At 45.2% G+C, this 27,776-nt stretch overlaps 5 protein-coding genes and 1 long non-coding RNA gene across 11 annotated transcripts; 4 read left to right on the top strand and 2 right to left on the bottom strand.

Annotated features, from left to right (window-relative positions):
* Nucleotides 1-675: 675 nt before the first annotated feature.
* Nucleotides 676-4,678, bottom strand: cdca8 (cell division cycle associated 8). Of its 2 annotated transcripts, none has more exons than XM_015048920.1 (11): nt 4,567-4,678; nt 4,216-4,308; nt 2,828-2,959; nt 2,718-2,758; nt 2,567-2,642; nt 2,430-2,494; nt 2,061-2,143; nt 1,883-1,981; nt 1,642-1,768; nt 978-1,064; nt 676-899 (listed from the first exon to the last, which is right to left on the bottom strand). In XM_015048920.1, the coding sequence occupies exons 2-11, from the start codon at nt 4,304-4,306 to the stop codon at nt 864-866; spliced, it is 837 nt and encodes a 278-aa protein (XP_014904406.1). In that variant the 5' UTR covers nt 4,307-4,308; nt 4,567-4,678; the 3' UTR covers nt 676-863. The 2 variants fall into 2 exon arrangements, with proteins under 2 accessions (XP_014904406.1, XP_014904407.1); XM_015048921.1 differs by having other exon boundaries at nt 1,883-1,972.
* A 431-nt stretch (nt 4,679-5,109) lies between these two features.
* Nucleotides 5,110-8,596, top strand: airim (AFG2 interacting ribosome maturation factor). 2 transcript variants are annotated; one of them, XM_015048923.1, is made up of 5 exons: nt 5,110-5,249; nt 5,371-5,621; nt 6,903-7,082; nt 7,154-7,272; nt 8,147-8,596. In XM_015048923.1, exons 2-5 carry the CDS (start codon nt 5,371-5,373, stop codon nt 8,185-8,187), a joined length of 591 nt encoding a protein of 196 aa, XP_014904409.1. In that variant the 5' UTR covers nt 5,110-5,249; the 3' UTR covers nt 8,188-8,596. The 2 variants fall into 2 exon arrangements, with proteins under 2 accessions (XP_014904409.1, XP_014904408.1); XM_015048922.1 differs by lacking the exon at nt 5,110-5,249 and having other exon boundaries at nt 5,338-5,621.
* A 589-nt stretch (nt 8,597-9,185) lies between these two features.
* Nucleotides 9,186-14,064, bottom strand: cldn35 (claudin 35). Its single transcript, XM_015048917.1, has 2 exons — nt 14,054-14,064; nt 9,186-10,628 (listed from the first exon to the last, which is right to left on the bottom strand). The coding sequence occupies exon 2, from the start codon at nt 9,945-9,947 to the stop codon at nt 9,270-9,272; it is 678 nt and encodes a 225-aa protein (XP_014904403.1). The 5' UTR covers nt 9,948-10,628; nt 14,054-14,064; the 3' UTR covers nt 9,186-9,269.
* LOC106957534 (probable thiopurine S-methyltransferase) lies at nt 11,196-15,536 on the top strand. Of its 4 annotated transcripts, XM_015048915.1 has the most exons (10): nt 11,196-12,003; nt 13,692-13,736; nt 13,881-13,992; nt 14,088-14,180; nt 14,256-14,388; nt 14,774-14,826; nt 14,895-14,969; nt 15,045-15,130; nt 15,197-15,241; nt 15,334-15,536. In XM_015048915.1, exons 3-10 carry the CDS (start codon nt 13,895-13,897, stop codon nt 15,453-15,455), a joined length of 705 nt encoding a protein of 234 aa, XP_014904401.1. In that variant the 5' UTR covers nt 11,196-12,003; nt 13,692-13,736; nt 13,881-13,894; the 3' UTR covers nt 15,456-15,536. The 4 variants fall into 4 exon arrangements, with proteins under 4 accessions (XP_014904401.1, XP_014904399.1, XP_014904402.1 ...); XM_015048913.1 differs by lacking the exon at nt 13,692-13,736; XM_015048916.1 differs by lacking the exon at nt 11,196-12,003 and having other exon boundaries at nt 13,692-13,742.
* A 1,893-nt stretch (nt 15,537-17,429) lies between these two features.
* Nucleotides 17,430-24,651, top strand: sdc2 (syndecan 2). The gene is made up of 5 exons (XM_015048918.1): nt 17,430-17,796; nt 21,619-21,727; nt 21,808-21,977; nt 22,992-23,121; nt 23,865-24,651. The coding sequence occupies exons 1-5, from the start codon at nt 17,740-17,742 to the stop codon at nt 24,026-24,028; spliced, it is 630 nt and encodes a 209-aa protein (XP_014904404.1). The 5' UTR covers nt 17,430-17,739; the 3' UTR covers nt 24,029-24,651.
* Nucleotides 17,816-19,027, top strand: LOC106957538 (uncharacterized). Its single transcript, XR_001426971.1, has 2 exons — nt 17,816-18,297; nt 18,389-19,027. It is a non-coding gene; the product is annotated as an uncharacterized LOC106957538 (long non-coding RNA).
* Nucleotides 24,652-27,776: the final 3,125 nt, after the last annotated feature.

Raw genomic sequence — 27,776 nt, 5'->3', positions numbered from 1 at the left:
CATGGCGACATGCTGCCCCCTGCTGGCCCCGGCGCCGAACTGCAGCGGGATCTGAAAACGTCTCCGTTTCTTCTTCAAACTGATCATTTATTCAGCAACATGCTGGTTGTTCACAGGGATAACCGGGCATATTCACAGAAAGTTCAGTGGAAGGAAAACATAACCCCAGCCTGGAGCAAGTCATGTTAAGCCACTCCAGAACCAGAGAAAACATCAGAACCACCTTATCTGGGCTGAGGAGAAAAGGAACTGTTACTGAACAGAACCTGGAAATTCTGGATTTCTGGATACAAATCACTTTTATGGTGTGATGTGATATTCTAATGTTCTGGATCATCAGAACCAACAGAATCGATGATTTCTCGCTGAGGAACGGACTCCACTTTCTTCTTTTTCAACAGAACTCCTGACACCGATGTTCTGATTCATTAAACCGGATCCATTCAGACATGAAGCTGCATCAGAACCGGCCCAGAGGTTCAGAAGGGTCGGGTCCAGAGTTCTGGATCCAGAGCTTTGACCTGTTCTGGGCTTCATGGAGGTTCTTCTCTGTTCAGAAATAAAGTCTATTTATTTGGTTCTGATGAATTTTCTCCAGGTTCTGACCGGTTAAAACGGGCCGGAGTCCCAACAGAACCAGACGTTTGATGCTCAGACAGGCAGGACCGGCAGGAGGAGGTTCTACTGGGTTTATTGAAACATGGAATATTTACAGAACTTGTTCTGGATCAAATGGATCTCAGAGGGCAGAATCAGTTCTGATCGATTTTTCAACAGAAAATTTACAAAAAACTAAAACCAGAAAAAAAGAACCAAAACAAAAAAACAAGAATATAAAAACCGGGCCAGAGCTCCAGCTGCTGCTACTCCGACGGCCCGCAGAGCGTGGTCAGGCGGTTCTGTCAGAAACCACAGAAGAAGAGAATGATTCTGGGACGCAGAGACAGGAAGTGATGCAGAGGAAGTGATGGACCCACCTTCAGCAGCCGGATGCTCCTCAGCGCCGACTCGTCCAGCAGCGTCAGGTCCAGAGAGTCCATCTCACTGGCCAGCAGCTGGATGCTCTGAGGGTCAAAGGTCGGGTTACAGAGGGGCCGCGGTCCGTAGCTTCAGCTCATTAGCATGGCTAAACAAATACTTCCAGATTATTCTTAAAACGCATCAAAGTCTAAAATATTCATATATTAAATAAAATAAGATCACCTATTAATAATTCTCTTACTGAACAATAATTGTCATAATTTAAGTAGATTTTGAGTTGGACTCAGCCTGTAGCTACTGTCAGAGCGCCCTCTAGTGGACCAATCAGGGACAAAAACACATTTATTCTCATAATCGCATCTTTTCTGAGATTAAATGTGTTACAGGAATAAACGCCACGTGTTCATGGGAAACAGTTTATTACTCTTTTCTCTACTTTGATTATTGTACGTGCATTTACTGGACTTTTTTCAGAATCATTCCTGCAAAATGCAGTTAAATTGTTTTTATCTTTATTTCTTGTTATTCGCTTTAAATCATTTAATATTCATACGATTACAGCCACACACGGGACGAAAAAAGGAACAAGAATGTCCTCTGGATGTATTTCTGTTAGCACATGCGCTAATTAGCTGATGGTGACGGGACTCCAACACTCACCTCTCCGTTCCCGACTGGAACGTTGATGACGATGTCACTTCCTGCCTGGATGGGGGAGCCGTTGACCGACATGCTGAAGACCCGCTCCTTGTGGCGCGGGACTCTGACGGCGGGCGTCTTCGGCAGTCTGAGGAGGCAGAGCCATGAGGCCGACGCCACCACGCCGCGGCCCAGGTGAGTCTGACCAGGTGAGTCTGACCAGGTGAGACTGACCAGGTGAGTCTGACCAGGTGAGTCTTACCTGGGGTCGAAGCGCGGCGTGATGAGGGGGGTGGGGCCCATCATCAGGGAGGAGTCCAGCAGGTTCCTGGCGGGGGTCACCAGAGGCTTCCTGTTGGAGCTGAACACACAGGAAGCTCAGAGGGGCGGGGCCTAAAGGGGCGTGGCCTATACAGAGGGGGAGGAGTCAACACGCTCACCGTCTGATGGTGCTGCCCTCCTTGCTCATATCCAGAACCTTTGACCTCTTTGTTGTAGACGGGGGTTTTCTGGCGGTTCGGGTCTGAATCAGAACCAGAACCAAGACGTCGTCTCGTTACAACCAGAAACGGCTCCTGAATTTATTTCCAAGCTCTGACAGTTAAACGCTTTGATCAGTATGACGAGTAACAAAACGTCACATTTACTTCCCTACATAAACACAAAGCGTTCCCTCTGTTCTTCTGGACAACGGGGATCACAACAATGCTGCTTAAGGATATTTCTAAAGTAGCGACACAGAATTAGTGACTGATGACAAAACTGATCCTGAAGTGCTGGAGGAAGCGACTAAAACCGGCCCGACGAACCTTCCTGGTGGAGTTCAGGACGTTTTCGTTGCAGCCGGACTTTGCTCCACCTTTCTTCCTGGTGGCTGCAGGAGGAACCAGAACAGAATCAGCAGCAGACCTTTACCGGTCCAACAGAACCAGAGACTTTCACTGACTTTTCTTGACAGACTTGAGGAGGACGGCGTGGTCCTCCGCCACCACGCTCTCCAAGATGGCGGCCTCCTCTCGTCTCTGCTCAGAGGAAACGGCGTCGGGTTAGGACAGCCGGACCTTCAGGTGAGGAGAAGAGACGAAGAGTATGCTCACCTTTACATCGTCTACCTCTGCAGCGTTGGATTTGTCTGGATCTGCAGAGAGAACCGGAGCGATCAGAGCGAGACGGAGGAGGGCGGAGCTTCCTGACTGACGGGACTCACCGCCACAGAGCTGCAGCCAGTTCATCTGCCTCACGGCTCTGGGCAGCTTGATCAGAGCCATGTTGTAGCCGTTATCCACGTCCTTCAGCAGCTGGTTGATCCTCTCCCTCATCTGGCCCACTCTGGTCTTCACTGCACAAACACAGACAGCGCGGTGAAAAAGGAGGAGGAGGAGGAAGAAGAGGAAAAGGAAGAGGAGATCTCAGTTTCTCAGCGGGTCTAAGGAGTTCAGTGAAATGTGACATTAAGTTTATAATGGTTCACTAAAAACTGAAATAAAAACTGTAATTAAAGGAGAAAACTATAACTAAGTGATACTATGCTGTAGGTTTATTAAACATATTGTAATTAGATATAATATCCTTCATTTCTGAGTTTATGAATCCATTTATTAGCCTTTCAAACTGATGTGAAACTGTTATGTTTTCCTCCAGTTTCCATCAGCAAAATGTTCACTGCAGAAACTCCAGTCTATTATTAACTGAATACCTTTTTTGTAAATGATTTCTTCTGTCGAGTATTTTTTACCCAATCAATATAAACATAATCACCTAAAATNAACCAAAATATGAAAAAACTAAAACTATAACTAATAAAAGCTAACTGAAACTGAGCTACATTTAACTAATAAACCAAACAAACCCTCTCTAAAGACTAATTAAAAATAACTGAATTAGACAAAAAGTCACAACAAAATAAAACTAAACATAATAAAAAACCCAAAACTGTTATGATCCATCCGTCGCAGAGATTTAATCCCCACCAGCAGCTCTGGCCGGTTTGGACCTGCAGGTTCAGCAGACAGGAGGCATTTCACTCAGACGCAGCAGCTTCTCACCTTGAAGCTGCTAACACCTTTGCATGTTTCATTTTTATTTATTTTACCTCCTCTTTTAACGGCATATAGCCACATATCTTTGCTAAGAGATTAAAAAGTACACCTAACATTCATTATGGTCTCATATTTAGTTTTTCAGCAAGGAGAAGTGAAAGTGATGGACAGCAGGAGACTGGAGAGGCTGGTTCATGTAATAAATTATTCTTCGGGTTCAAATTCACTTTATGAAGAACATTTAAAATAACACCAAGTTAACTGTATTAATTATACAGTTCAGACTGAGTTAAAAGGTTTGAAAGTGACTCAAATGGAAGCAGAGCCGTTTCCTGGCCTCTGCAGGTCCGAGAAAATCCCAGAAGGTAGGAAGAAAAGGAATCAACAGTGGGAAGGATTCAGCCCAAAAAGAATCGGATCATATATGGCCCTAAAACGGATCCGCTGTTCGTTAATTAATAGACATAGAAAATACTTTATATCTATTTTTCTGCAGATACCCCAGTGCAGCAGAATAACATGAGTTTCGAGTTATTTCCTGCAACTGGAGTCATACCTTCACTGTCGAAATCCTCCAGAAAAGCCTCCAGCTTAGCCGTTTTCGGGCTGTTTTTCCGCTGCTTTGTGGTTCTTTTCCTGGGAGCCATGTCTGCAGGACACGGAGTCAGCCATTAAACACACAACGGAGCTCGTTTTAACAGACAGAATAGACGTTAAGTGCATCAATATGGAGGGTTTAACGGTAGCAGCCGTTTCTCTCCGTTGGCTAGCATGTTAGCAGCACGAGAACCAGCTATTCATGAATGATTATCGGTCAACAGCTGAGTTCACAAAACTCACATCATCTCAAAACATCTTAGGAAATCTAACTACCAACCACATAACATTTTATTGAAGAGTACAATACCTGAAAATCAACGTCTCTTTTCTAAGACTGCTCTCCCTCCTTTTCCCTGCAGTTTTCAAATCTCTGTGATGGGAGTGACCGAATCATCCCCTCAGCCAATCAGAGCCCACGTTTGTCCTTCATGATCAGAAAGCGTTTATCGCGATTGGTTTGTTTTCATGCTGCATTTAATTGTACATATGAACTCGGAATTTCGTCCATATCGTGTTGTGCACATTTTGCTGATAATAATTTGTTTTTAAGATTTTAAACCATTTCAAAGAAAAGAAACGTGTAAAGACAACTGCTAAAATTTAACAAAAATTAAGTATAACAGTAAAATAGCTTGGAAATGGTGAAGGATATTATTTATGAAATATTAAATAAAACGTTTAGGATATTGGAAAATGTACCGGACGCACAGTTCCTTTGTAGAAAATAGCTCTTTGGGTCAAATTCAAACCTAGAGTTTTTCTGTTTGGGATTTCAAGGTGTTCCAGAAATTGAATATTTTACAGAAAAGAAAATTCAAGTTGTTGATTTTCCACTTTTAAGGTACATTGAAGGTACCACAAATTATTGTTTACATCAGCAGACCGGAAACGGTTTGAAGCGTCATGGCGAACGCGTGTTGCAGCTTGGTGGCTTAAAGACGGGAAGAATTTGGGTTTTTAAATCTTAGCTGAACCCTGCATTGAGCTCCGGTCAGTTAATAATTTGACCTTTAACCTTTATGTAAATCTGAAACATTGTGGTATTATTTCCTTTCTCTTGTGGGCTCGTGTCTGCTTTAATAGTGAATTGACCATGAACTTTGTCGGCCAGATGTCCCTGCAGGGGGCGGTCAGGAGGAGCTTCATGGCTCTCCAGGACCAGCGGGCGGCGTGGAGGAGCGTGCTGGTGGAGTGCGACCCCCTTATGGAGTCTCTGGGGAACCTGGGGCAGCAGATGAAGGCTCTATCCCGGGTCCGGGTCTCCGACACGCCGCTCAGGGCGTTCCCGGACCTCCAGGAGCGGCTGCAGTTCCAGCTGCTGCAGGCTGTGGACCTGCTGCTGCAGAGACTCAGGGACAGGATGTGAGTGGACCATCAGGACTGACTGGGACACCCAGATGTCCCCTAGAATAAGTAAACCACAGGTTATAATGATTTAAGTGGTTACTGACACCTAGTGGCCGTGTTGGAGATAACAATGAGGAAAAGAATATTCCTGAAGATCTTTGATCCTCTCATTCAGCAATCAGCAGACATTATTGATCATATTAATAACAGAAATCAATAACCTGGTCAGTAAATTAAATATAGAAGTCCTAAAACAGCGGTGTTCAGAGTGTGGCCCCTTAGAGGGGTTTTGTGTGGCCCTCGACCGCAGCTCAAAACTGGCACAAACTGGGCTTTCTGTAGTTCGTTTTGCAAGTGAATTTTTTCTTGCTCTAAAAAAAACTATTGTAGAAACAACACAATGTACTCGTCTTTATCAAACATGTTTTTTGGGGGGATTTGCTTTAATTTCAACATCATCACAAACATCCAGTGACTTTGGTGCACCAATAGTAAACTCTGCTATTTAAATGTAGAGTTTCTGAAGAACAAGCGACTCATCCTGTCATTGTTCCTGAGAATAAACCCAAAAAACAATCGATGACAGGAAAAACCTCAATATTCAGGATAATGTTAGCAGGTTTTTAATTTAGAAAAAAGCCAAACCTGTGAGCTTGTTTCAGATCAGCAACTCCCTTTTCTACAGAAATCAAACTTCTTTATTCTATTAAATATTGTGTTGTTTATTTTTGTCCAGGTAAAAGTAAAACATCAATTTTTTATCAAATTAAAAAAAAATTTTGTTGCCCTAAATTACTTTCAAATGGACAGTTTTGGTCCAGATGTCAAATAGTTTGTACACCCTGATCCTGCTTCACACCCGGTTTATCCTGCAGCCGTCCCTCAGACTGGACCCAACTGCCTGGATCTGGTTCTGGACCTCATCAGTGATTAGATGAATGTTAGCCACCTAGCTGTGACCTCTGACCTCCTGAGCTTCTACACTGCAAAAACACAATTTCTGTCAATTACAGATTACACAATTACAATTTCAGGTAATTTCTGTCTAGTGTTTCCCTTCTGCCACCTGGATTGTATCTCTGGGTGATTAACAGGATCTGCAGCACCTGATGGTCCTGCACTCATTTGATCAGCTGTTCTGGAACAGAGGCTCATCTAGAACATGCAGAGCAGGGGGGCTGAGGACCAGGGTGGAGAAACACGGGTCTAGACCAAACCTGGTAATGTTCTGTGTAATCTAAAGACATCAGCAGGACCTTCAGCTGACGGTCCGTTCTGATTGGTTGTCTCCTCCAGGTCCCGCCTCCAGGCCATCAGGGACTCCGTTGGCGGCCATGTTTCTGCCGTCCTGCAGCTCTACCAGGACTCCGCAGACAGTCTGGATGTTGCCGTGGCGACGCAGCGCTCCTCTGTCGCTCCATCGCTCGCCGACATGTTGGAGTGGCTTCAGGACGCCGAGCGTTTCTACAGACGGCAGTATCCTTCCTGCTCTCCGTGAGGCGTTTGAGTGCCGTAGGGTTTGTGAGTTCTCCTGAACGCTTGGCCAGGTTCCTGCAGAGGAAGACTCTGCTGCTGACGCTGAGGCGGGACGATCGCGCGCAGCTGGAGGGCGCGGCCAACGCCTGGAGGAGTCTGGACTCTCCTGATGCAGAGCAACAAATCACAGGTGAGGTCATCACTCACCTGAGTCATGAACCTATGGCAAGTTAATTAAAGGGCCAGTATCATGTAACATCATCATGTTGTATCGTTATTACCTGGAGTGTTTCTGATTCATGTTTGAGAAATACTTTAATCTCCATGGCAACCATTCAGCTGTCCAAAACACCTGGTGGACCTAACCTAGTGTGGAAGCTTCAATTCAAGATGTCTGCAAGAAATGACTGACTATCTGAAACGTCTCAGATATAAGCAGTTAAATTGTGACGAGTCATGAAGTAGATTTAACATATCTAACTTTCTGTTCTAGAAAATACTCAAAATGCCAAAACTGTAAACATTTTGCACTTAAGATAAAAAAACAAATTTATCTTTGAATCTGTTCTACCAGAACTCCTCTAGTTTTCTGGTTCATATTCTGCAGAAAATCTATTAATCACATTTTAAATCCAATTATCAGTCAATAATTAATCATCAGTATTGGTAGTAGGGCAAGAAGAAAGGCCTGATGTTGACTTATTTAGCTGCAGATGATCAAACATTCACTAAAAGATGGAATGCTTTTTACATTTTAGGCAATAAAATGTTTATTATCTAATCCAAAAATAAATTAGGAAAAATTTCTTTATATGCAATTTTATATGTTTCTAATATTGAATAAATAAGCTTAAGTGGTTAAATGAAACATCTGAAAATCGATCCCTGAAAGGAACGTTAGTTTGAGCCCTAAAATGCTGATATGTTAAATTATCATTCAGGTTGGTGGTGATGGAGCCGCGTAGCGTCCAAACTGGACACCTGGAGTGTAATTACAGAAAGGCAGACGAAACCGATTATATGCTAAAACGGCCTGCCATATGAAACTCTCTGTCTCCTTGCAGATAATCTGTGCAGACTGGCCTTCTTCCTGGAGGCCCAGTGATCCGACCTCAGACCCGCTACTGGATCAGAACCGGCTGAACTGATCGGACCCAGAAAGAGACACGGCTTCAGGTCTGAGCTGGTTTATTGGACCACAGCACACGCTGACACATCAGGGATGAACACAAACCAGAGAAACGGATCAGGAACCGGGAACGATCCCAACGCACTGCAAAAACACAAAATATTACCAAGAATTTCTGTCTAGATTCTCCTGCAGAAATAAATCAATTAATCGCATCATAAATTATAATAATTTCTATTCTGATGGAAATGATGCAGTTTTGTTTAAAGAGATTTTATAATCCATTTGTTTATTTATTGTTTTTGTGTTTTTTTAATATTTAACATATCTCCTAGCACAAGTCTTTAGTGTTCTTTTAATAAAATTAAAATTAATTTATCAATTATTTAACTTAGAAATGGTGTGTCACAATAACAAATCTTATTGGACGATAAATTATCCCAGAAGTTACTGCGATAAACGATAATATTGTTATAAAATTATGGCATAATAATGCAAGAGCACACTCTGAGAGATAAATAAACTTTAAATTCAAACAAACATTCAACACTGGAGCTGGAAGACGATTTAAATATTCACAAAAAATAAACAAAACAAATAAAATCAGTTATTAAAAAAAACACCAAGCTGAATAATTTTATCATCCAGTTTTAGGTAGAAAGAGAAAAACCAAGCAAATGAAAATTACTTGTCATTTTAATTTATCAAGCGATTAATAGATTTATCGTTTATCACAATATTTTCTGGGATAATTTATCGCATCATTTGTTATTGTGACAGACGGAGTTGGAAGTTGGTTCAGTTTTAATCCAAGGGAACCAAAAAACGAGACGAAATCACTTGAGTTTCAGCAGCGAGAGGAAGAACTCTTCTTCCTCCTCCTCTTCCTCCTGCTCTTCCTCCTCCTCTTCCTCCTGCTCTTCTTCCTCTTCCTCCTGCTCTTCTTCCTCTTCCTCCTCCTGCTCTTCTTCCTCTTCCTCCTCCTGCTCTTCTTCCTCTTCCTGCTCTTCCTCCTCCTGCTCTTCTTCCTCCTGCTCTTCCTCCTCCTCTTCCTCCTGCTACACGTACTCCTTCATCGGCAGGCTGTTGGAGGCAATGGGCTTCGGCGGCTCCGGCGAGTTGGCGAAGCTCCTGCCGATGTACCCTCGGCGGTAGCGGCCGCCGCGCTCCATCAGCGGGCAGGTGCTGCTCAGGACGGCGCCGCTGATCATCAGGATGACGGCGGCGGCCCAGCCCAGGTAGATGGCCTGGCCCAGCTCCCGCTTGTGCATGATGGGAACGTTGGGGTTGTAGAAGTCCTGCACCACGGTGTTGGCGGTCCAGGAGACGGGGATGAGGACGCACAGCCCCGTCAGGATGAAGAGGACGCCGCCGGCCAGCGCGATGCCGGCCTTGGCGCGGCGGTCGTCGCCTGCGCAGGTGGTGCACTTCATGCCGCAGCAGGACACGGTGCAGGACAGCCAGCCCATGAAGATGGCGAGGCACATGAGGGCGCGCGCCGCCTGGATGTCGGGCGGCAGCGCCAGCATGGAGTCGTAGGTCTTGCACTGCATGTGTCCGGTGGTCTGGTACACGCAGTTCATCCAGATTCCCTCCCACTTCATCTCTGACGTCAGGATGTTGTTCCCGATGAACGCCGACACCTTCCACTGCGGCAGCGCCGTCACGGCGATGGCCATGATCCAGCCCGTCACCGCGCAGGTGAAGCTGATCAGCTGCATCCCCGTGTTCACCATGGCAACGGACTCTTCTGGAACGTCTGCTGGGAACTCTGGTCGGATTGGTTCTGGCTGCTCTACGGTCCACAGGCGGCCATGTTCAGGTTCTCCTCCGGACCCGTCCGGACATCCTGGCCCCGGTCAGAACCCTGATCCGACTGTCTGTTGCTCGGGTGACAGAACCTGATCCGACCCGCTGCCGTCACTCCAACAGTGAAACCAGGCTGCGGCTCTGGCCTCGGCCTTGATCCGGGTCAGAACCGCCGGCTTCAGGGTCCAGAGTCAGTCCTGCTGAAGAAATTCCCGGTTTTCCAGATCCTGAACGGAGCCGGCTGCAGCTGGAGGGTCTGCTGGGAACAAAGAGTCCGTCTGAACGGAGAGCGGCCCCTCCCCCGGCGCCGAGCCCTGACGGGTCAGACGGGCTTCAGACGGCTGGACGGACGGATTGGGTCTGGAAACACGGACACGGAGCTGCTGATAAACATTTACTCCATGAATTAAAGATGGAGGCTTCGAGGTTCTGCTGCTCGGGTTTCCTTTCTCCGGTTGCCGGCCGGCTCCTCGGTAACCGTGGCCATGGCAACCGGAGGCGGTAAACGGGCCAGGAGTAAGGAAGGTGCTTTTTGTTTCTCCAGGGAAATATTCAACGTTCCCCCAGTCAGAGGATCCAGGATGGAGGTTCTGGTTCTGAGAGCGAGTCTCTGTGTGTGTGTGTGTGTGTGTGTGTGTGTGTGTGTGTGTGTGTGTGTGTGTGTGTGTGTGTGTGTGTGTGTGTGACCTTCTGCCAGAGGTCAACTGGATTTATTTTTGGTTTTCAGCCTGGTTCTTTTTGTTTTTTTGAAGGATAAATTAGTTTCCATAAACGTCATAATTCATTTAATTTGTTGATTTATTTTTCAGTTCCAGTGTTAAATGTTCATGAGAATTTAAAGTTTTCTGATCTTTGAGAATCTGCTCTTGCATTTTTATATCACTGGAAAATGGTCTCAAAACAACAATATTATCCTTTATCGCCACATTTATTACCAGAAAAATGTGTAACTATAACAGGCTTATGAACCAACTAATGTTTCTAAATATAGATTTAATAACAAATGCAGGTTTTTTAAAATCTTCTTTTCCCCTGAAATATTTGTTTTGAATTTCAACATACAATAAAAATACCAGAAATATGTTCTGATCTATTTGTTGGAAATTATATGAATTATTGAATGTATTGATCCATTAATTTTGCTGGTATGTTTAATCTCTGGAGGATGCTGCTGATCAGTAGTATCTGTTTGAAAAGTCAGAAATCCAGAAGTTTCATCATTTCTTTGAGTTTATCTCAGTTAAAGTTTTGCTTTAAAATTTTCTCTTCATTTAAATGGCATCAATTTAACGCAACATGCAGACATTAAGGTAGTGATAATAGGTCAGTGGAATATGACCATTTATGTCTTCAGGAACAATAATCTCTGGTCAACATTGAAGCCACATGAACAGAGTAATTATTGAAATTCCTTGAGCTCCATTTTTTCTATAGTTTTAAAGTGCTTATAAGAAAATATGGACATGTATTTGTCTTCAAAATATTACTTTTAGTACAAGTACGTTGTAAGTAAAACGTCAGTGCCAGCTATTCCTGACGCCAAGCGGCAGGGGGAGCTGTTGTAATAAATGACAATTAGTTTTGTTTTGGTATTTACTTTGTTAAACGCTGTAAATCACATGTTTTTGATCAGACTGGAGCTCTGCTGTGTTTTGGAAAATATATATATATTATAAATGATTTTATATCTAAACCCTTTTGAAGGTGGTCTCACGACAGAATTTTTTTTTACTACTTCCGGTTTTCCAGTCGGACGTATTTGCATAAACAGCAGCAGAAAGAGGAAGGAAGAAGAAGAAGAAGCTGCAGGAGCGGCATATTTATAATAACACCGGGATAGTGGGAGCAGAAAGAGTTGATTCTTAGCAGCAGCAACTCTGATAAACTTTCACTCCGAACTATTCAACACACGAAGAAGAAGGAGCCTGTAAGACTGAACTCAGGACAAATTTACCCGCTCATCAGCTGATTTCTGCGAGAAAGGTGAGCTTCCGGTCCGACATGTTGACCTCAGGTGTGCTCTGTGTCCTGCAGAGTCAAATGATTGCCGGCAGGTGAGCCGCTGGCCCACCCAGGGAAACCAGACCAGTCCAACAGAACCGGGACCAGTTACACAGCCATAAACCTGCGGTACCGCAGAGTTCAGAGTGGGAAAGGAGAAATGATTCAGGAATTCATGAAAAAGTCGCTGCCTGTGTTCAGAACTATATTAGTAATTTCTGTTCCGGTTCTAGATTCATTTAAAATGTATTAGTAAAGTAGAGGAAGGAATATAAACGGAGTTTCTGTAGAAACTGGAGAGGTTCTGGCGGGTCCAAGACATCAGAACCTTCAGCTCGGTAGTTTGTTTACATTCCAGTTGATCAATAAATTAATCATAGAAATCCATTATAAACAGTAAATATAATGGACCTGAAGACTAACTTATTGGTACCAGAATTTTATGGTGTTAAAATAAATAAAATGGAAAATCAAGTTAGAAAAAAGAAAATGATTATCAGCTTTAATAAAACGAAAAATGGAGGAGATGGAAAAAACGCTGCATGAAAAAAGAAAATAATTCACAGAAAGACAAGAGATGAGAACAGGGCTGAACAGAACATAATCCATCATCATGAAGAATGTGAGATTATAGATTATTTAGATCAGATTACTGCATCAGAAATATGAGGAAGAAAAAATAAAGTGATTGTAGGAGAGACAAGACATTTAATTTACTGGCTGGTGAAAACTCAGGATTAAATGTCTTGGTCTAAAATTTAATATTTATTAGAGATACAGAATATGTCAACATTATTAACATCATGGATCCAATCAGTGAAACTGGCTGATAGTAAAGACATTTACTTCCGTCTTGTGACCATTTATTTTGTGGTGGTTTGATGTTTGTCTGGTCATCTGACAGTAATGAGGATGCAGCAAAGAATTATGGGTATTTAACTGAAGCAGTGAAGGCGGTGTGATCACTTTTACAAGGGGTAAAGAAATGTGTATAATATTTTCCATATTTTACCGTCATTTCGCCAGATTTCAATTCACTCATCTGACGAGTGGGTGGAGACATTTTCAGCGTTGCACACAGAGCACGTCTGACTGTGACCTCTGACCTGGACTCTGAGCTAAATGCATCTCGTTTTCCCAGAGACATTTACTTCAGTCCAAGCAGACGCAAAGATCACGTCCATGTTCATAATTTAAGTGTGATTGTTAAGCTTATAGCTGCTGCGATCAGTCAAAACCTTCCTAATGTTTATCTTGGATTAAAGGGCCAGTGTCACGTCAACGCCGCTTTGTTTTTATCGTTCCTTCAGGTTTTCATGTTTTTCCCTCATCAGAAACAAACCTGCAGTGTTGCTTTGATTCTTTCATGTATGTTTGAGAAATCCTTTAATCTCCATGGCAACCGTTCAGCTTCAAACGCCTGGGTGGACCTAACCCCGCCTTTGAGTCTTAGCTCCTCCCCCACTCAGCCATGTTGGGATGACTTCCTGGAGGCGGAGCTTCTTAAAGAGACAAAGGCCCAATTTCAAGGCACTAAATCAGGAAGTCAAATTTGATACATATAGCAGTTTTTATACCCCCTTTAACACATTTATATGATGGGATGCCTGGGTCCAGTGACGCTATGGTCCAGAACCCAGACCAGTTGGTGGCAGTAATGACCCAGTTTGCCACCAAGAAGGAGAAGGGGAACCGCCGGGTGTTCAGAGTCCCAGGTGAAGGTCACAAGAAGGACGTCAGGCTTTGTCTGAAGCAGCTGGACCAGTTAAACCAGTAGAGGTCCAATATGGACCAGGTGTTCCCAGCTGCTCCCCTGCTGGTCTGACTCTGGATGCGTCTCTGTGTTCCTGCTGCTCAGGGGAACCTCGGCAGGATGCTGGAGCAGCAGGCCGACCGGGTCATGGAGCTGTCGGAGTGGAGCCAGCGCTGGCAGGAGAACAAGATCGGCTTCCATCAGCCGGAGGTCCACAGGTAACCGTGGCGACTGCGTGTCCGGAGAGCCAGCTGGGTCAGAACTCAGCTGAGTTTGAACCAATCAGAACCTGAATGTCTCCCATGTCTAACAGCATGCTGCAGATGAACTACGAGGCGGTGGTGAACGGACGGAGCGGCGTCCGGTGGTTCTTCCCTCTGTGTGGGAAAGCTGTGGACATGAAGTGGTAGGAACCTGGTCTGGTCAGATCCGGTTCGGTCCGGTTCGTGTTCATCAGCTGGCTGTGTCTGACCCGGCTCAGGTTGGCGGATCTGGGTCACTCGGTGGTCGGCGTGGAGTTTTCAGAGATGGCCATCAGACAGTTCTTCCAGGAGAACAACATGACGTTCAGCGAGGAGGACGTCCCCGCCGTCCCCGGAGCCAAAGTCTTCCAGGTGGGTCGACCCGGAACCGGAGTGGCTGTTTGGGTTCATTCAGTCTGACTGGTTTTCTCCCAGTACAGTTGTCTGACTGGTTTCCAGTTTATCTCCAGAGATGATCTGGAACTCAACAGGTTTAACTTCTGATGCCGGCGGTTCTGCAGGATGCAGGTCATTCTGTGAGGTGCAGAAAGTTCTGTAGATGGTCTGCAGCATCCAGCTGGTCCTCCTGCTGGTCCTCCTTCCTGCTGGTCCTCCTGCTGGTTCTCCTTCCAGCTGGTTCTCCTTCCTGCTGGTCCTCCTGCTGGTTCTCCTTCCAGCTGGTCCTCCTGCTGGTTCTGTTCTGGTGTTCCTCCTGTCATAACAGCAGATCTCCCTCTGGTGGTTTTATTCTGTCCAGAACTCGGAGGGCAGCGTGTCCCTGTACCAGTGTGACCTGTTCAGCTTCTCCAGGTGAGTTGTCCTGCTGGACGTCCAGGGAGACGTCGGCTGTCTCTGAGCGGTTCTGTGTTGTGCTGCAGCGCCGTGGCGGGTCAGTTCGGGGCGATCTGGGACAGAGGCTCTCTGGTGGCCATCAACCCCCGGGACAGGGACCGGTGAGTCCAAACGGTCCCCGCGTTCCTGAGCGTTCCTCAGCGTCTCCCGGTCCTGACGTGTCCTCCGTCCTGCAGGTACGCGGCTCTGATCGTCTCTCTGATGGCTCCAGACTGCAGATACCTGCTGGACACGCTGCTCTACAATCCAGAGCTCTATAAAGGTGGGTTACCATGGAAACCGTAAGACGTGACGTCATGCTGTGGCGCTCATCGTGTCTGTCCTGCAGGTCCTCCGTTCTTCGTCCCCGATGAACAAGTCCAGAGTTTGTTTGGTGAGTCTGAGCTCCATCCTGGACCAGGAAGTAGCCTGATCCCAGCAGCAGGTCCTGGGTATTTACTGGGACGGCTTGTTGTTGTGTTGCAGGCAGCAGGTGTGACGTGAAGCTGCTGCAGTCTGTGGACGCACTGACAGACCGACAGAGGGCCTGGGGTCTGGACGCTCTGACGGAAAACGTCCACCTCCTCACCCTGAAGGCGGCGAACTGACGTCCGACCCGGTCCGACCCGGTCCACTGACCTGCTCCGGTTCTCCTGTCAGCCACGCAATAAAGCTGCTTTTTAAACAGAGTTCCTGCTGTTCTGTCACTTCTTCAAACCTAACAGAATTGGTCTCCATCAACTCTTCTAAGTTTGTGCTGCTTTTGCTTTGAACATAAAAACAAAAACTGAAAGGTCAACCAGCCGAGTCCAACATCGGCGTCAAACGATTCTGCAGCAAAACTTTACGTGTACCGCTGTCATTTTAAAGAGATTAATAAAATAGTTTCCAGAGGTCAACCAGTCCACCGGCTCACATTTACAAAATCAAACACATTTAGTGTTAATCAGGAAGTCATTGATGTTTGTGCAGCAAAAAAATGTATTTGTGCTGCGTTTGTTCTGAAGATTTTAATTTTGATGAAGTTTTTTCTTAATATCTTTAAAATGGAAGCAGCACAAACAAACATTTGACACCAGTTTTGTTTCACTTTGAAGAAGCTTGGAGGAAAACCGTCTCGGGTCGGGTTGGACCGGTTCCATCCAGATCCAGTCTGAAGGTGGAGACCAGAGAGATCATCTTCATCATCATCAGTGAAGGTGATGAAGCTCGGACATGTGTGAGCGTAAGCCCCGCCCCCAGGTCTGCTCTGCCTCACCTGCTGCAGCAGAAGGAGCTTTGTGTCCTATTTGGCTGAGGAATCTGGGACAGAGGAGCTAATCTCCAGGAGGAAGAGAAGGGATGAGGAAGGGCAGGCTGGGGGAGGAGCTTCAGGAGAAACGATTCAAAGATCAGGATCTACTGGAGATCCAGAGTGAAGCTCACAGATCTCAGAGATCCTGCTGAGACCAAACAGGTGAGATCCGTTCAGACTGCAGTTCTGTTCCCCGACCAGCAGGGGGAACCATCGCCTGCCGGTGAGAGGAGGAGCAGTATGGAGATGAACTGGGCTCATAATGTCCGACAACAAAAACAAAAAACTAATTTTAAACATTTTCTTAGCTATGTTGCATTATTATATATAGTGGGTCGAAAAAAATATTTTTGACTAAGTTTCAAACATAAAAGACTTGAAACGTATTGGATCATAAAGTCTTGGGAAAAAATTAAACTGAAACAAAATATTTGAATTTGAAAATAAAAAGTTCAAAACTGCTCTTCAATTTCAGATTTTTTTTTTCTTTCAAGTTTCCAAATTGTTTTCAGTAATTTTATTAAATTACGTGACCTGGTGGAGCTACAATGGGGCCAAACAGCTTGAAAAAAACAATCAATGAGGCTGGAAAAAAAAAATTCATTTGAAACTTCAAAGAAATGTTACGAAACTTAAAGATTCAAAACCTTTCTTCAGTTTTATTTTACTCTGTTTTTTTTGTTTGTTTGTTTGTTGTGATCTTATGAAACTATATTGAGATCAAAAAGCTTGTAATTTGAAAAAAGTAAACAAATAAAAGATTTCACTTTTTTCTTCAGTTTAAAATCTATTTGTGAGTTTTAAGGCTTTTTTACACATCTTCAGCATTTTTTATTTGTTTGTTACAAACTTTATGGCCCCATAGCTCCACAGCCCCACCTGTACATGACTCCTCTGGAGGACGTTCACCTCCTGAAAGCTGCAGCAGGAGGAGCCACCAGAAGGCCTCCAGCTGGGAGGAGAAGCTCAGAGAATCCAGAGACTCTCTGCTGGAGTTTCAGCAGATTTATTGTTCTGGTTCTGGTTCCGACTCCAAGCTGTTGAGTCTGGGTCACACAGATGGTCTCAGGTCTCACCTGCTGTCCCTCTGCGCATGCTCAGTGACGGTGAGCTCAGCAGATAGAGGCTGCAATCCCTACTAATACCTGCTGGGTGTGGTAGAACAGTCCCCGCCCGGCCGGGGCGCCGCCCGATGCGCCGGTGACGGAATGATGCGCAGCCATGACGTCTCCAGCCGAATCTGATCCATAATCAATAATCACTGCTGATCATCAGCTGTTTGAATCTTCTCTTCTCGCGCTGGTCTCTCCGAGTCTCGCGGTGACTCGCTCTCAGAGGTGCACGCGCTCGGCGGCGCTCGCGCCCGGCTCCGTGCTCGTCCCAGGCGGCGCGCGCTCCCGCAGAGTGATCGGATCGACGTGTCTCGGACAGAGTCGGGCTGCGGTCTCACGCGCTCCTTCACTTTGAATTCGGTCCGATTTCCGGAGCTGAAGAAGAGGAGGAGAGGGAGGAGGAGGAAGGACCGGGAAGGATCCCAGTCCGGAGACGGGAGAACCGGGAGAACCGGGAGCAGCTGGATCACGACCGGAGCTGGAAGAATGAGGAGCGGCTGGATTCTCCTGAGCCTGGCGCTGAGCTGCCTCTGCGGGGCCGCAGTGAGTGGGGACAGGGGGCTTCCAGGGTCCGCGGGGGGTCCGCGGGGGGTCCGCTGTGTTCAGGTGCAGCTGCGGGGCTCAGACACACAAGTTGTTATGATTTCAGTCTGGTTCTGTGAAGACTTAATGACTTGACACGCTTTGCTTAGAGACCTGAGTGTGTTTGTGTGTTTGTGTGTGTGATTTCTGACCTCTCTGCTCCTCAGAGTTTCCTCTGCTTTCACCTTTGACCTTTTACTCCTGTTGTTTTCCCTGATGAAGAGGCTTTTGGTTCATTCTCAGGTCTGCTAGGCCTCCTAATGAAGACTGAGCTGCTCTCTGACTTGTTGCTCTCCTCCTCCTCCTCCTCCTCCTCCTCCTCCTCCTCCATGTGTGTTGTTAATGAGTCAGCGCGATTCGGCCTCCAGAACATCGGTTAACGTGTTTCTGGGGGACCGGTCCAGGAAGTTGAGGTTCTGATCCAGGAGTCAGTCTTGCTGGGTTCCAGCTGTTTGTTATCATGTGAGGCTCTGGTCCAAGTAACGATTAATCATGATGAATCAATAATTGAAATAATCTTAAACTAATTAAGTAATCGATTAACCGTTTACAGACTCAATACTGAAAAGGAAGAAACCCTCTCCACCTGCATCAGCCACCAGATTCTAGAATTGTGGTCTGGGGCCATACAAATTCATTCAGAGGGCCACAATCGGCCCCCGGACCACACTTTGGACCAACAGGTCCGATCCTCAACTTTGAACCGGGTTTGGAAAAGTGAGCAAAGTTCCTGCAATAGAAGCTGAAAACTCTGTGAGGCTGTGAAGTCAATAAATATGACCTTTGACCTGAGCTGCCACAAACGACTGACCTGATTGGCCAGAAGGAGCCAATCACAGAGCAGATTGGTGAAAGTCGGAGAAGCCAAACCTTTGCAACCAGGCCGGATGGTTTGGATCAGAGTGGCTGCTCGGCACCGCAACGCCGTCTGGTTCTCGTCAGAATCTTCAGCATCGCCATGGTTACCGCCTCCGTCTCCATGACGAGCATGTGAGCTGTCATCATGTCACGTTTTCACACCTGACCCAGATTAGTCAGAACCGCCAAACCGTCTCTGAGGGACCGACCCGGGCCCAGCAGTCCGACATCTTCAGACCTGGAAACAACTGGAAAACACCTGGAAACAACTGGAAAACACCTGGAAACACCAGGAAAATACATGGAAATACCTGGAAACACCTGGAAACAACTGGAAAACACCTGGAAACACCAGGAAAATACCTGTAAAATACCTGGAAAACACCTGGAAACAACTGGGAAAATATCTGGAAATACCTGGAAAATACCTGGAAAACACCTGGAAAACATCTGGAAAACACCTGGAAAACATCTGGAAACACCTGGAAAACATCTGGAAACACCTGGAAATACCTGGAAACAACTGGATAATACCTGGAAAACACCTGGACCTATCCAGGTGTTTTCTGGATAGACCTGGAAAACACCTGGATAGACCTGGAAAACACCAGTAATGTTTAGTTTTTCCTCCATGTTTATTTCGGTGTGAACTGGAGCTGATGCTGTTACCCTTGAAGCCATTTTTGAAATGTTTCTGAAGGTTTCTCAACATAACGGATCAGAAAATAAAAACGGTTATAAGCGACAATTATTGTTTTAATTTGGGAAAAATAATTTATTTGGAAAATAAATGTTTGCTATTTAAATCAGCGTCTTTGTCTCATTCCTCACTGGGGGAACGAGGATCGGTTCCATCAGCCGTCACTTAGATTCAAACTAAATATTTGTGTATCAAGGTATTTAGTTTGAAACAAAATGTTTCAAACTACAATAAATATGTATTTATCAAGCTTAATATTTAGTTTGAAGCTAATTATTTACATAAAAAGTCTTTACTAAACATTTAGTAAAGATTTGCATCAAATTATGTAGTTGACCCCTACATGTTTAGTTGGAAATAAATATGTAACTAAATAATTTTCTAGCTCCAAACTAAATATTTAATTAGCAAGTTAAATGTTTAGCTTCAATGTAATTTAGCTAATAAGCCAAATAGTTAGCTTGCAGCTAAATATTTACTAAGATAAATGTGTTTTTAACTAACTAAAGGCTCCAAATTAAATATTTAGTTTGAAGATAAAAATTTAGCTCTGAGCAAATTTTTTAAATGTTTTTTTTCCATTTTTGTCGGTTTTAGTGTTTTATTAGACAGGAAGTGGCTGTCAGCTCCATGTTTTCACCTCCTGGTAACAGGAAGTGACTACCAAAATAAAAGCTGCCAGCAGTCTCTTCCTTCTACCTTCATACCAGAACCGAGCCTGGGTTGCCATGGCGATGCTGACAGACGTCATGTTTCCTGTTCGGGTCGGTTCTGTTGGGTCCAGTCTGAGAAAACTTTGGATCTGCAGATCATTAGTGAACGCATCACGTTCTGTAAGAGCATGTGGGCCGGTCCATTCACACAGAAACAGGTCCATTCACACAGAACCAGGTCCATTCACACAGAACCAGGTCCATTCACACAGAACCAGGTCCATTCACACAGAACCAGCAGTTTCTGAGCCTCCTCTGAAGAGCTCATTAATATTCACACAGTAACTTGTTTGTCCCTGGATCTGGACCGACTCCAGAACCCAGAACAACCAATAAGAGCCTGTTGCTGCCTGACCCGGTCCACAGAACCGGTCCTATGGAAACTGAAGGAGTTTGATGTTCCTTCATCTGTCAGACGCATTGACAGAACCGAACCGGACCAAAGAGTCATCAGAATGACTAGTCCGTCTGAGACTTGGACTAGTCCGTCTGTTCAGAGATCCGAAGGCGTTGAGGCAGGAACCTGCAGCGGTCGGCGTCTTACCGGGTTCCTGGATCAGTTCTGGTTCCTTCAGAAACGACCCAGTCAGACGATCAGCTGCAGGAGAACTCAGTGGTTCCAACAGGGAGGCTGCAACCTCAATACAACCTGAATACAACCTCACTGGAACCTGGTGAGGGACCCGCTGGTGTGGGTTTAACAGAACCATCAGAACTGACCTGCTGTTCGGACCAGACGGTTTGCTGCTTCAGGTCGATAGAAGAAAAAAGCTGAACTATTGGACCCTGGTGGTTCTGTTCCCCTTCTACAGCTCAGAGCTAAGTATTAATTATGAATGAATGAATGAATGACACGGCGGACATTTTTGTATCTTATGACAGGATAAATAACCAGACTAGTTTTTATTGTGTAACTTTACAAACGGCTCCATGGATCCATTTATTCAGCAGAACCAGAACCAAACTGGACCGCTGGTTCTGGATGTCCTGCAGCAGCTTTCAGGTCCAAGTGGACACACACACACACACACACACACACACACACACACACACCCTGACCCAGAGGGACTCACTCTGGATTAGTCCTGAGTAATGGGATCAGAGATCACCACCTGCCGGCCCAAACCGCCGGCCCTTCACCTGGACCTCACCTCCTCCATCCATCTGTTCATCCATCCATCCATCCATCCATCCATCCATCCATCCATCCATCCATCCATCCATCCATCCATCCATCCATCCATCCTGCCTGTAATCAGGTTCTTTTTGGTTCTGGTTCTGAACAGAACCGGTCCAGTTCTGGTGTTTCTCAGGTTAAACTGGTTTCCAGTCTGGAACCAGAATCTGGTTTCTGTCTCTGAGTCTCTGGAGGTTTCTGGTTCTGGAAACAACCGGACTTCGTTTGTTCCTGAGTGACACGTCTTCAGGTTGTCACGACGACCTTCAGTCTGAGCCAATCAGCGGTCAGAACCAGTGACCTGTGACCTGAGGGTTCCTCTGCTGGTTTTCCAGGCGGCGGCCAGGAGCTCCTCTCCCACAGACGACCTGTACCTGGATGACCCGGGGTCGGGCGGTTACTACCCAGAGGACGACGACGACTTCAACTCCGGCTCCGGCTCAGGTAGTCCAGAACCCCCATCCCGTCCGGTCCAGTTCCCGTCTCAGTCAGGATCTTCTGAGGATCCGGTTCTGTGTTCTCAGGTGGAGACGAGGAGATCCTGGAGGAAACGGTGACGGTCAGTAGGATTTATATCGAGCCCAAAGCAGCAGAACCCACCAAGGACTCCACCAAGTTCTTCAGCCCCAAGATGGAGCCGGGGCCGGAGGGACGGGCCAGAGACGGCACGGCCAGGAAACCGGTCAGGACAGAGGTCAGAGGTCACGCTGAGTGGGTCCGTCATAAGAACGGTTCTGTTGCTGTAAATAACAAAGGGACCAACAGGAACTGAATGGAGCTGATTTTAGGGTCTGCAGTGAATTAATCACATTTTAATCAAGAAGTATTGACAAAATTAGTAATTAGTCAATTCAAAAGCCATTTTTGCCATTAAATTATTGAAAAAACAGACATATTTATAGAAACATTTAGTTTTAATCTGTTTTTCAGGTTTGGAGCAAAGAGTTTCAGGAAGCCCTGGTCATTCATGGGGCTTCTTCAGACGCTGACATTAGCATTAGCTGCTAACTGGTTAGCACTGAGATGCTGTTTTAGGCTTGAAAAGATTCTCTGATAGGCTAACTCCTTTTAGCACACCTTGAACACAACATCATCGTTTCCACTGCCCAATCAGATTGTTTACTGACAGAAGCAGATTCCTCGTCCATCGTTGCTGTTAGCGGCTGTAGCTTGTGAGTCCATGTTGGCCACACTTCCAGACACTGAGCAGCTAAAGTTGGAGTAAATTATTGCAAAGATGTCACGGTCCTGCTCCATGCAATTTCCAGCAAGCTTCATAGTTTTACTGGGAATTTCATGCATCACGTCCAAACGTCAGTGATTGGGTGAAATCAGAGCCAATCATTTCAAGCTTCAACAGAGGCCCCGCCTCCAGGAACGAATCGTTTCTCACTAACTGAGCGTAGACTGTCTGGATGAAGTGAAGTCGGGGTAAAACGTGACGTCTGAAGACTGTCGGCCCTGATCGGTCAGAGGATGGAGACGGTTGGGTCTGAAGCGTATGTGGAGTTTTTAAGGACGGCGCAGGATGTTCAGATAGCTGCCATGTTCCTCCTTGTTGATCCGGTTGAACTTTGGGCCTGACCCGACCCAGAGCTGCCGCTCCGCTGTGACGGAAAACCAGCCTCACTGCAGCGATGAGCCCAGTTCAGATGCTCATGGGAAAGAACCAGTAGTAACGCTGCGTCTCCTGTTCTTCCTCCCACAGCCCCCAGTTCCAGTCACAGAGGACCAGCAGAGGAACCAGTTAACCAGAACCACCGAGCCTCCGGGTCCTCCTCTGGAACCCGTTGAAGTCCGGACTGAAAACCTCTTCCAGAGGACGGAGGTGTTGGCAGGTTGGTGCTTCAGGCTGCGGGCATAAAGACAACCTGCTGACCAACAGCAGCTCAGAGCCGCAACGAAGCCAAAACTGCAGAAAAACATAAAAACATTTTGCTTTTCAGATAAAAAACCTTCCGTCTGTAAATCTGTTCTGAAGCGTCAGAGTTCATCTTTAGCTTCAGCTGGTCCAAACTCTGTAAAACAAAAACTGTCCTAAGAAGAACCTTCTGCATCTCATCAATAATCAGTGAATCAATAAATGATCACCAGATCAGCTGTGTTGACGTTCAGCTTTTCTCATGTTTGTTTATTTAGCTGCAAATGATCAAACGTTCACAAAGGGATTGCTGCTCTCGCATTTTAGGCAATAAGAGGTTTGTCTCATTTAAAAATTAATGAAATTGTTTATTTGCATCTTTTAATATATTTATGATATAGCATATAAGACAATCTATGTGATTAAATAGAAAATCTGCAGAATGTGGCATTTTAAAAAATAGAATGATCGATTGATCGTCAGAACGATCGATTGATCGTCAGAACGATCGATTAATCGTCAGAGTGATCGATTAATCGTCAGAACGATCGATTAATCGTCAGAATAATCGATTTCTAAATGACTTGTTAGCTGCAGGTTGGATCAGACGACCTCCACCTGCGTCGCGCATTCTGACCCGTCCACATGTGGCCGGGACTAAACCGCCGTGTGACCGGTTGACACCAGTTTAACCTTTGACCCCGTGTCTCTCTCTCTCAGCTGTTATTGCAGGCGGCGTGATCGGCTTCCTGTTTGCCATCTTCCTCATCCTCCTGCTGGTTTACAGGATGAGGAAGAAGGACGAAGGCAGCTACGACCTGGGAGAGAGGAAGCCTTCGGGAGCAGCCTATCAGAAAGCTCCGACCAAGGAGTTTTACGCGTGAGGCGCCGCTGTGATGTGGAGCCATGGCGGCGCCTGTCGGACCCGTGGTCCAACAAACAGGAACCGTCTCACTGAAGTGGCCAGAGGAGAACTTTTCTTAGAACTTTCTTTGTTTCCCCAGTAAAGCCAGAGGTTCTGCTCGGCCCGGAGTTAACCCGTTTGTGTTTTAGCATGTCTAAAGACGAGTTCACCTCCTTCACCTGTTCCTCTCCAGGTTCTAGATCACCGTCTGTTCTCACCCCACACGGCCTCTCACACCGATCAGAACCCAAAAACTGCTCCAGCTCTGAGTCCAGAACCCACAGGGATCCGGGGTTCTGGTTCTGATTCTAACAGGAAGTAGATCTCTGCGCTCCTCTTTATTAGAACCAGAGAACCACAGACTCACGTTCTGTTGTTTAGTCGCGCTCTTGGTTCTGAGCTTTCAGCCCAGTTGTTTCTTGTGTATGTAAAGAAAAATGAAGATATAAATATTCACAAATGTCTGAAACCCTCAAAGTGCCTCCATGTGTCCGCGCTCGAGCGGTCACGGATCTCTGGAACGTTTTTTAGTCGTATGAAGCTGACTGTATTGTTGTACGTGTAATCTGAACCAACACTACTGAATAAACTTTGTGGCCTAAAGTCCGACTCCTCCTCCCTGCACATGCGCTAACGGCGGAGCTAGTCTTTCTTTTAGCGCTTTTGCTCATTTTAAAACAGTTAACGCACCTAGCTTCCTCTAAATATATTTTCCAGATAAATTATTTTCCAGATATTTCTTGACTCTTTTGTTTCAGTTGAATAAAGTTCAAAGTTTTGGTCATCAACCGACATTTAGTTTCCTTTCCTTTTGTTACATTTCCCAGAATGCATTGCTGTTCAGCAGTTAGCTGTCCCACATGTTTTCTGACCGAAGCTGTTAGCAAAACTCAACTACAAAAATAAAAAGAGAAAAGTCTGTTCCAAAGAATCACTTCCTGAAGCACAAACCGTACAGCTGGGTGTGTAATAACTGCTTTAACCCCACAGAGGGCGCTACGCAGTGTTGTAGCATGTTTTGTCATTTGTATATAATGTGTATCAGAATAGTTTAATTTAGCATTAGCTTCTGCTGGAAACCATGTTGTAGCACTTTATCGTTAGCAGAACTAATGTTCATGATTAGCACATTAGCATTAGCTTCAGATAAATACCATCTTGTTGTAGCGCGTTAGCGTTAGCAGAACTAGTGTTTAGAATTAGTGCTTTAGAGTTAGCGCAGCTGACTCTTTAGCTAGCAGTGCTCACTAGCTTCACTTTTACTTTGGAGTTCAGTCTTCAGAGGTTCAACAGAAGCTATCTGTCCTCAGAGTAAAGGGCGACGTCCAGAGATGATCTTAATGAAATTACACATCATCGTTCAGATTATTTTCCACCTACGTCTGAGTCTGTTTCCCTTCTTTTTCCTCAGCTAAACCCGTCCTCTGGTTAGATTATGTTCTGTCAGGACTGATCTGTGGAAAATCAGAATTATTCTGACTGTTGGAGAGCTGATGAGTTAATAACCCAGTTACAGAGACCAACCCCCCTCTGGGCCTCATTTCTCTGCAGAATTAATCCGCTCTGTAACCGGGTGAGATTAGGACGCTGCAGTGATATGCCGGAGCACATATCCACAGAGGATTACTCATCTGCTCGGTGATAATCCCCTCAGACTTTAAGTAATGTGCTGCAGGGAATTACAGGCCGCCTGTCATCTGAAACACGGCTCCAGCAGCCGAACCGTTTCTACGCCTCCACGGCTCAATTCAACCACAGGAACCTTTCAGTTTGGGACGTTTCTGCAGGTCCCAGCAGAGCCGCCGCACGGCACAAAGAGGGCAGCTGAGATCCAATTTTACTAACAGGAACAACACGACCGGTGATCAGCTGATGTTGGTATCAGATTACAGGCCGTTTGTAAAATTACAGGCAAAAGTTTACAGCAATAATTTGGGCTGTTTATCCAATCATAAAAGAAAAATATCATTTTTCAGTAATTTTTCCACCATGTTTTTTATTCATTTTATAAATACTACAGTTTCACAATGTAATAATTAGTAATCTGTATATTTAGTTTACCAACTAAATACTTAGATCCAAACTAAATAGGCTAATTAAATATTTTTTTTACCACCAAATATTAAGGTAGCAAGCGAAATATATAGCTGAGCTAGTTAAATGTTTAGATTGGTTAAATATTAAGTAAATATCTATTTAAGCAAGTAAGTACTTTAAACATTTAGTTCACAATATTTATGTTGTAAACTAAATGTTTAGTTTTGTTTAGTAGTTTAGCATTAGCAGAGCTAAGATTCTTGTTAGTGAACCTAAATTTTTGATTAGTTTTGGCTAATAGCTGCTGCAGATTTTAGTGCAAACATATGTTACAACCTGGGCGGCCATTTTGAAAAAGGAAACTCAAGATCAAGAAAATGTGTATTATTTCTACGGTTCAGAATGTTTAAGGAGTGATTTGATACCAAACACATTCATCTAACCGATGATTACTGATATTCCTGGACAACCACGGAGGCCATCTTGAAAAATTAAATGATCAGTAAATATCATTTCTTTATCCAATTTTATATGATTTGCCACTAAAATTGTCTGTGATAAATATTTGAAAATTCAATGAAAAACATTTTTTTCCAGAAAAATCATTCTGAAAAATTTTCATATTTTTAGTGGCTAATGGATGATTTTTGATGATCAGATTATAAATATAAAAATCATTTCATCTCTTCATATCTAACTATTTATCTGTTTGATTAGTCTCTAAATATCCGACTGGCTCTCATTTAATCGCTCAGTTTTGTTATTAAAATGAGTTTAGGTTGATGGAAGCCATCAGGCTGCCTGATTTAAAAATGATCTCAGGAGAGCAACGCTGTTCTCATCTTCCTTCTGCAATCACTTCATTGGCGCCTCGGCATCGTTTTACGACGACGCTCAGACGAGGACGGAAACACAAGCTTGTTTCTTTGTTAAAGTCCGGATCACTTACAGCCGTCAGCTGAAGCTGCAGGTGGTCCTGCAGAGGCCCGGTAGCTGCAGCATCTTCACGCCGCGCCTCCATGAATAAAACAAACCTGTTGGGTCGCAGCAGAACCTGGCAGCGCTGACCGGCGGTCTCACTCCTCACCCTCTGTGAGGATCATAAATCCAGCTGAGCTATGAAACAAGCCGGGTCTGTTTCTGAGTGAGAGCGAGAGCTGGAGGGGTCAAAGCATGAAACAGCAGATCAGCGTCAAAATAAACGAGGAAGCAGCTGCCTGGAGTCTGCAGGAACACTTCATCTGCTCGCTATAAAAGATTCAGCCAGCTGTATTTTTAGTCCAAGGCCGTCTGCCATCATCAGGAAGACCTCTGGATTCAGGTTTTACATTTTCCCACTGATGGCCTCCAACTCGTCTCAACGTTCAAATCAAACAATTCAGTTAAATGGACAGTTTGCTGTGAGTCACTGAGATCAGAAATAAAACAAAGGCTGTCTTTCCTCCTGAGGGTCCGGTCGACCCAGTTCTACTGGAACCAGAACTCCATCATCTGCTCCACCTCCAGCTGCTGTGGCTCTGAGTCAAACCAACCTGTTCCCCTCCTGGCCTGTGGGGGCGCTGCACCAAGAACCACTGAAGGAAACGACACAAAAACCTCTGAAGACACTGAGAGCAACTTCCTTCTTCACCAGATGGAAACAAGATGGAGGCGTTAGAATTTAGCGGTTGGAGGATTTCTCTTTAGTCTTT

Source organism: Poecilia latipinna, unplaced genomic scaffold, assembly GCF_001443285.1.
Source record: "Poecilia latipinna isolate Pla-1442-1.1 unplaced genomic scaffold, P_latipinna-1.0 Scaffold913, whole genome shotgun sequence".
In the NCBI taxonomy this organism is placed as follows: Eukaryota; Metazoa; Chordata; class Actinopteri; order Cyprinodontiformes; family Poeciliidae; genus Poecilia; species Poecilia latipinna.
Note: the sequence above shows the minus strand (reverse complement) of the source record. Positions and strands in the feature narration are given on the sequence as shown.